Genomic DNA, 9,061 nt, shown 5'->3' on the forward strand with positions numbered 1-9,061 from the left:
TTTTTTTTTGCATTTGGTGATTTCTTTTCTGGGCCAATCTATTTGTAGTTCTGTAGGCTTCTTGTATGCTCATGGGCATCTTCATGATTTTGTTGAAGATATTTACTGGCCCTTTAAGTTGGGAATCTTCACTCTCTTCTATACCTATTATTCTTAGGTTTGGTCTCCTCATTGTGTTTGGATTTCCTGGATGTTTCGGGTTAGGAGCTTTTTGCATTTTGCGTGTTCTTTGACTGTTGTGTCAATGTTTTCTATATTATCTTCTGCCCCTGAGATTCTCTCTTCTATCTCTTGTATTCTGTTGGTGATGCTTGCATCTATGGCTCCTGATTTCTTTCCTAGGTTTTGTATCTCCAGGGTTGTCTCCCTTTGTGATTTCTTTACTGTTTCTATTTCCATTTTTAGATCCTGGATGGTTTTGTTCATTTCCTTCACCTGTTTGATTGTGTTTTCCTATAGTTCTTTAAGGGATTTTTGTGTTTCCTCTTGAAGGGCTTCTAGCTGTTTACCTGTGTTCTCCTGTATTTCTTTAAGGGTGTTATTTATGTCCTTCTTAAATTCCTCTATCATTATCATGAGAAGTGATTTTGTATCTGAATCTTGCTTTTCTGGTGTGATGGTGTGTCCAGGACTCACTATGGTGGGAGAATTGGGTTCTGATGATGCCAAGTAACCTTGGTTTCTGTTGCTTATGTTCTTAAGCTTGCCTCCCACCATCTGATTGTCTCTAGTGCTACCTTCCCTTGCTATATCTGACTGGGGCCTGTCCTTCCTTGTGATCCTGAACTCCTCAGAGTCAAGCTGCCTCTGTGATCCTGTGATTCTGGACTTCTGTGATCCTGTGATCCTGAGCCCATAAAAGTGCCTGGGAATAGAGCTTCCTCTGGCTGTTGTGGGACTGGCTGTGGAGTTTGCACCCAAGGTCTGCTCAGGGCACTGGCCCAGACAGACGAGAAGGAACCCGTATTTCTGGACTGGCAGAGTTCCTGTGTGCCTGGCTCCCGTTGGTCTCAGTTACTCCTGGTGTTGGGACAGATGTGTCCTCCTCACCTCTGATTCTATGATCCTGGGCATATTAGAGTGTCTGGGAGTGGAGCTTCCTCTGGTTATTGTGGGACTGCCTGTGGAGTTTGTGCCCAAGGTCTGCTAGCAATATGTATTCTTAAGTGCTGATCCATCTCTCCAGCCCTGATAGATGTTGTTTTCAAAACAAAATTCCAACCATTTGATTTACCAAATGAAGACACAGGAGCCTGAAGCTGTGATGAAAGCCTGCTAGCTCAGAGAGGCTGAGAAAGCACCCAGTTGACCTTACTCCACCAACATCCCAGAAGGAAAAGGCTCTTTCCCCTTTTCCACACTGTCTTAAATACCCTTCAACTCAAAGTCCCTCCTTTCTCTTTCCTCCGTTTCCTTATGTCCACTCCCTGTCAACTGGTTGCTTACTCCAACTCTTGACATATCATTGACTTTATTTAGCTCTCATTTACAGAAAGCTCTTAGGTTAAAGGTGTGTGCTAGGCCTGTGCCACACCACAACAAGAAATAGGTTTTTCCAGTTCATAATGTCAGGGTTCACAATGTGATTAAATATCCTGCAACACATAGATGTCTTTAAAAAAAATTAAAATTCAAGATGTTTTCTTATTTTTGTGTTTGATGATGGGGATTTTTGTTTTTATAAATTTCAAGTTAGTATTACATCTGTTAAATATATATATTTTTAGATATTACAATATGGTCTTCTTTACTAATATTCTGTTGAGTTCTTTTTTTGATTATGTTCGAGAGAGAGGTGGCCTGTGATGGTTTGTTTTTGTAATATTCTTATCAGGGTTTGGTGAGAGAGCAGTGATGGCCTCAGTGCTCACAGAGAAGTTTGACTGATCCCTATTTCCTGGGATGGTTTAAGGGAGGGCAACATGGTTTCCAAAAAATGGTCCTGGTCATCTTGATTGATAAGAGACTTTCAGTACTAGTTACTCTGATTTTGTGCTAGGGCAAGCAAATCACATTTTCAAAGGAAAATTTCCACATAATTTAGGTTGTTAAGTTAATTGACAAAGCTTCTCATGATAGCCTTTTATCTTTTTAATGCATTAAGGATCTATAGGAATATCTTATGTTTTATTCTTCATATATTATTGTTTTCTTTTTTATTAGCCTTAGATTATTAATGTTTTTCATTAATTTCCCCAGGACATTTGCTGCCCCTAAACCTGCCAGCTGGGAATCCAGCTTTCAACCCTGGAGTCCCTGGGGGCTGGGGGTTGGGAACACTTCATATACAAACCATAGCAGTGTTAATTACTCTTTCTTTGATTCATAACTTTCAATTATATATTGTAACTTTTAGTCAATGAGGCATTTTGCTGATCTATGGCAAAAATGAGAAAAAATCTTGGAAACTAATAAACATGCATGCTGAACAATGGGTGGGGCAGGATTGCTGTCTCTTTATGTAGAGTATACATACTGACTCCAAAGTATGACCCCTTGGGACTCTAGTCAGAATTCTAGGATGCTTAACAAGTTGCTTCATATAAGGATTGGTAAGAATAATTAACATTTAAATATATATAAATATATTCATATGGGCAGTATCTTATAGGAAAACCTTGCCTACTTCCTGTTCCAAGTTGGCTTTGCTTTAATCCTGCCTTGTTTGTTTCTTTTAGCTATATGTTTTTATGATAATTTAGTTGTATATATTTTATGAACCCAGAGCCTTATACATGCTAGATAAATGTTTTACTACTAAGCTATAGCCATCCTCAGTATGCCATATATATTTTAAACAAATACTTATGAAAATATGAAAAAATATTTGAATGAGGAAAATTTGGGGGGAATCCATTTTTCTACTCTAAATAAAAGGATTACTGTTTAAATTTAATGAAAAAAATACAAGCCCAGGGCTTTTAAATGCACCTTGTGTTTTATTTGTAATTAAGACACCAAGGTGCTTGGATTTTCTTTCAGAAGATATATGCAAGTCTTTAAGACATTAAGTCAATTAGCAATCTGAATGCCTCTATATCAGTGCACTAGATGCTAATTGGGCACTTTGATAATGAGGAAAATCCCCAAATTAGGAAAGTATTTCCTGATCTCTGCCTGGCCACCATTGATAATTGTGTTTATTATTTTTTTAGTGCTCATTCTCCTTTTGATCACACATTAATAAAATGTGTCATTATGGGGTTGGCAAAATCCTGCCTCCAGTTGCAGACACCGAGCTGTTTGCCTTCAATATCTTGGTCTCCTGGGCAAGGTTCAGACTTTACATCCTAATCATCGGTTTTGTTTGTATCTGTTGAGATATGGTCTCATGGTTACTCTGGCTGGCCTGGAACTTGCCATGTAGACCAAGTTGCCTTGGAATTCATGAGATCTGCCTCTTGAGTAGAGGATTAAAGGTATGCAACATCATATCAGGCTCCAGCCTTCAGTTCTAATGCAGTATATAAGAACAAGAGTGGTTCTACCTTACTGGTGTGGGCACCTTACCACCAGGTTTTTCTTAGTCATGTTCTCTCCTCCTTCTACTCAGACATAATAAGAGGTCATGCCAGTGTTTCACATAGGCTCTTGAACTCTTTTGTGAGACTTGTCTCACTGTGATGACTCTCTTCATTTTTACTGCATTTGCAGAAAGTTCTAGAAAGATGACAGAGAATCTCATTTAGATGCCATCCTAACAGCTTCTAACACAGCCTTTAAAAAGGCTACATTTCTTCAAAAAAATCAAGAAGAGGCCAAGAAAGTGAAAATTTCAACACCTAAAATTAAGACAAATGACCTTCTTCATAGCCTTTAGAAGAATTTCCATGAATTATTGTCAATGGAGTTGAACTGAGGAAAGCAAGCAGTGTCCTGCCCATGCTTTGTTTAGGAATGATTAACTCATGACCTTAAGAGAGTAAAGACACCCTTTCTGCTCTCTGTTTTATCCTTGACACCATCTAAACACTCAGGCAGCTTTATCTCTACCCATTTCGAGTCATCTATTCTATGACCATGCTGGGCGAAGAAAACAGAAAAGCAAAGCAAATGTGATGTATTGTTTGCTGTTTCCTTAATATACAGCTGGTGATAGAATCCAGCCAGGGCAAGTAAAAGACAGTTGGGTTGATGGTGAGGGAGATTCCTTCATTAAGAAGGACAGGAAGAGCATATTGACATTAAAGACAAGGATCTCAGCTTTGTGCCTGCTAAGTCAGAGGCTCCTGCGGTGTTTTATTATAATTGTTAAGATCGAAGGTACTTCACATTATTTGTAATCATTAAGACATTTCAGATAGACTTAGGAGAAGTGGTAGGTACTTGGTCATTTGATTGGCATTTAAGAGAACAGATGTGGATTGGGAAAACTTGTGGTTTTTGAAAGCACGGATTCTAGAGAAAAGGGACCTGAAAAAAAAATCCCCCGAAGAACCAACAGTTAGGTACAAGCAAAGGATGATGGACGTTGAAGGTTAAAATGACATGGAGAGAGAGGTAGAAAGGTGTCAAGACACCGTTGTGATGTCTCATATTCCAAAGGAAGAGAGTGTTTTAAAAAAAAATGTAGTTCACAGCCATGGATTTCTCAGAGGGAATTGTAAGGTAGACTGTATCCGTGTGTTCTGTGAATGGTTAAGTAAGGTGAGTAAGGTGAATGGTGACATGTGGCAGTGGCAGCATAGGCTGGTTATCTTTGACAACAACAGGTCAGAGGACTAATAGGAACCCAAGAGAAGGAGATGGGCGTATCGAGGTTGGTAAAGCTGACTTTGAAAGTGAAGGAAGTGAAGGAAGCTTACACAAGACGGAGGGAGGTTTCTCTTGTTCATGACAAAGACTTGAATACAATGACTTCTTATGAAAGGATAATGAGGCTGATGAAGGAGACAGAATGACAGCCGAGTTCCCAGTGGACTGATGACAGGAATGGGTAGGTACATGTGTTGGTCAAGAGACCACATCCTACTCTGTAGCTTTGCAGGACCTCTTTAAAGATCTCCAGACTGTTGAGCTCTTAGATAACATTATGCAGGCACTAGCCTCAGGGAGAGCTTTAACCTCCAGTTTGGTTTTCTCTTATGCCAAGAATGGGATCAACTTTGTCCTGCGTTTTCAAAAAGAGGCTTTTCATATCTTAAGCCCCATAACTTTAGCATGCATCATCAGCATTTATAATGCTAACAGAATAACTCAGTAGAAATTGTTCAGTTCTGTGTAGGGGTTGGGATGGTTAGAATAAGCAATACGATGGATCAAAAGACGGGGATGATAACATCAAGGCAGAGGGGAAATTGGGGTTGGAATATAAATTAAAGCTGGGCAAGATTAGTACGCAGCAAACTGGTGTGACATTGTTCTCCTTGGCAGATAAAGATGGGCTACAGATTTGGTGTCAAGGTTATTAGGGACTGAGCAAGGAAGAGAAAACCACTGGTGACATAGTTTACAATGTCTGCCCGACAAAACCAAGCTTCACTAAGAAGAAAACACATTTTAACATTTAAACTTGCGATGCAGTTCTTTCTCTTGTGTTCTATATTCTCACCACCAGTACAAATGCTGGCTTTATAGCAATTTCTGGGCTTTATAGCAGTTCCATCACTTTGCCTCTCTCTGGAAGTAGAATTGGAAATGATTTTAAGCCAAAGGAAATCCTGGCCAGGGTCACTGGGGACTTTGCACATAAGAAGTTAGGTCACCGGTCTTAGTGCTTATACAAAACCATCCCTCAAACAATGTCCATGCAGTATTCCACTCAGCTTTTATTCTCCTTGAAACCCCTTCATGCAGGAAGCTCCTTCCCATTTCATTTCAGAACGGATTAACAGATTATCAGTCTTCAGTTGTCACCCCCATTGTTCATCATGAGCTGCACTCTAGGACAAGGAGCTGATAAGAGCATTAAGTCTCATTTATAATCACTGAGATTTTCAAATAGATGCCATTTCTTGGAACATATAACTTATCTAAGAGAGACGATCAATGGGCCTTTGCCAGTGTCCAGAGAAAACAAGGTACAGAGAGAGGAAATTAAAGCCCTAGGAAGAGGAAATCATTGTTCCTCCAACTGTTACGGTGGCTTTTTTTCCTCACTAGAGGTAAGCCAACACTTAATTACACTGCTGATATTTTGGGCTTGATAAGTTTAATGGATGGTGAACCAAAGATGGCTGAAAATCGATAGTTTTTTTTTTTTTTTTTTTTTTTTTAACCCCAGTAAGTAATAGCATGTGTGCTTTGAAATAATTCATCTCAGGGAAGGTTCAACATGGAAAGCTCTCTACCCATCTTTGGGGAAAGTCCCCCCAAGAAATAGAACATGGCAATGGCAGACTCATGTCTGCCCAAATAGACCCTCACCTTTTTAAGACCATGCTAGAAATCTCCATATCCTACCCTGTTCTGAACATCACATACCACAGACATGTATTTAAATGTCACCTGGTTACCTTTTGGATAGAAATAATAGTTATGTGTCTATTAAAATTAAAAATGGATTTAAGGGGAAGCAAATCTCTCCAAGCTTGCATCTCCAGGGACTGAGTCACTGTCGGGAGCTGTGTCAGTGCTTCATCTCCTAGTCTTTCCAGCTCATAGACTGCCAAACTGTAGCTGGGAAGGGCTTTGTCTTTCGAGTGTTGATTAGATTGAAATGCTTTTGGTTTTGGAGCCATATTCTGTGCAAGAAAAGAGAGCATTCAAGACAGTTGCTTCATTTCCACAGAGGCCCATAACTGAGCAGTGTGCAGAGACTCTGAGATATTGGAGCAGACAGTCTTAAACGTGTGATGTCTTCTTCAAAGCTCTCCCCTCAAGGCTCAGGGAACTCTGTAGAAGAGGAGGCAGAAAGATTGTCAGGGCAGAAAGGAAGGGGTGACTTTAAAGAAGCCAGGTCTGCTAGACACAGCAGGACTGATGAACTCCCACAGACTGTGGCAGCACACACAGGGCCTGCAGAAGTTCAAGCCAGATGGGGTTCCAGCACTGGGAGGGAGAAGTAGACACAGGCTGCCACCCCTAACCAAACCACTACCTGCAACTGATACCTGCTGGCAAAGGAAAAATTAGTCTTCTCCAATGGCAAAGCCACACTTAATGGCAAGCTTCATGCCCAGCAGAATAAGGCCAACACAAAGCAAATTCAGTGATATTTTTGTAGACATTTTAAATCTATTACTGCTTTATTTGGGCATTTTCTTTTGCTTGTTTTACTGGTCTTTTGATGGTATGTTACGGTTTCTGATTTTGTGGGTGGTGTGTGTGTGTGTGTGTGTGTGTGTGTGTGTAACTTGCATTTTTTCTTTTATTTTGATTTGTTTGTTTGCTTTCTAAAGAATGATGGGGCATGGAGTTGGATGGGTGGGGAAGTGGGAAGGATCTAGGAGTACAGGAATAAGAAACCATGATCAGAATATATTGGAAGAAAAAAAACATGTTTTTTTCCTTTAAACAAAAGAGACAGGAGCTTCACAATAAAAGGAGCAAAGATGGACAGATATTAATGGACAGATGAAATGACTGAGTCAGTCTGTGTGTTCAACAAGAAGCCCTGAGACGGGCTGCCTCTTAGCTCCTGAACTAGCCCGAGGACCTGCTACAGATACAAGCTTTGTCCTTCACCATGAATAATAATCTAATCTATGCAAATTCATGCAAGCAGAGTAACCATTTTCAGCTCTCCTCTGTGCTAATGCTATTTTATATTTCATTGACATTTATTCTGGGAGCTAGCCAGTTATGAACGGCTCACATTTGCTTTATGATTCACCAAGATGCTCAGGTGTTCCTGTGGTACCTGGCTCTGCCCAGCCAGTTTTCATACCAGGATGCATATGGTTTTCTTTTGATTCAAATTGTGCAGATTAGATTTGAACTGCCTTCCCCAGTGGTGACACCCTGGCACACACAGAGACTTGTCCAGACTTCAGAGCACAGAGCAGGATGGCCACAAGGGGATGCAGAAACCTGCAGCATCTTCTGTCCTCTCAACATGTGGCTGCATATCAGGTGAGTGGTCCATACACAACTGAGTCCCAAAGCTCCTGATCTTGAGTGTCACCTCAGAAAAAGTCATCGGCTAGAGGTTTTCAGTTGAGAATAGCTACTGTCAGGACACTGAGCAAGAGCAGACTTTCTTGGGCTGTCAATTGCGTCAGTATCTGGCAAAGCTTATAGATTCCTTAAAAATCGTATAGTACTGGGCTAGCAAGATGGCTCAGTGGGTAAAGATGCTTGTAGTCAAGCCCACTGACCTAAGTTCAATCCCTGGGACCCATATGATGGAAGTTGAGAAGTGATACTTGAAAGTTGACCTCTGACTACATAGGCAAGTGTGCCTGCACACATACACAAAACAATGAATTACATTAAAATATTCTAAGGATAAATTTATGGTTTTGCAAATTGTGTGGCTTTTATTTTTTTCGTTGTTGTTCATTTGTTTTTGTTTTTTTTCTGTTGTTGTTTTGTTTTTTCAAGACAAGGTTTCTCTGTATATCCCTCGCTGTCCTGATTTTATTTCTGAACTCAACTCAAATCTATGAGCAGCTCAAATACCAATGTAAAAGCTGTGATGTTCATCACAGTTGTTTCGACATAGCTGCAAACAACGCAATCACATGAAAGTACCTGTGAATAATTTTTCTTAGTGACAAAGTCACAGCTGCTGTTGATCTAATGGTGTCTTGTCTGGATTAAAAAAAAAATCTGGATTTCAGTTAGAGATTAGTGGAGTAAATAAGTTTCTTCTTTTATTACCCTAGATCATAGATCCCCTAGATTCTTTTTAAAAATTAACTTTAAAATAAAATATTTTAATTAACTACTTCAGTATGTCATATGTGCATGTGATATATTTTGATCTTATTCATCTCTACTCCTTTCTGATCTACCTCTACCCCCAATCTCCTCATAACTTTATCCCTTCTTTCCTTTCTTTCTTTCTCTCTCCCTCTTTCTTTTTTAAACTTTTATTGCATTATGATGAGAAATTTGTTAACATTTAAAAACATATTTTAATTAAATAGAATTGAATCACATTCTTGTTTCCCTTTTG

General features: G+C 39.7%; 1 protein-coding gene across 5 annotated transcripts in view; it reads left to right on the forward strand.

Annotated features, from left to right (window-relative positions):
* Palm2akap2 (PALM2 and AKAP2 fusion) overlaps positions 1 to 9,061 on the forward strand; it is a 469,586-nt gene that overhangs the window by 30,528 nt on the left and 429,997 nt on the right. For 4 of the 5 annotated variants that reach the window (XM_031377472.1, XM_031377476.1, XM_031377477.1 and 1 more), the window contains exon 1: positions 7,982 to 8,013. The exons of the other annotated variant lie outside the window; for it this stretch is intronic. In XM_031377472.1, the coding sequence (XP_031233332.1) occupies positions 7,997 to 8,013 (17 nt within the window). In that variant the 5' untranslated portion in view covers positions 7,982 to 7,996. Of the gene's footprint in view, positions 1 to 7,981; positions 8,014 to 9,061 lie in introns of those variants that run through there. 5 annotated transcript variants of the gene reach the window in all.

This window comes from Mastomys coucha, unplaced genomic scaffold (assembly GCF_008632895.1).
Source record: "Mastomys coucha isolate ucsf_1 unplaced genomic scaffold, UCSF_Mcou_1 pScaffold18, whole genome shotgun sequence".
Lineage (NCBI taxonomy): Eukaryota > Metazoa > Chordata > Mammalia > Rodentia > Muridae > Mastomys > Mastomys coucha.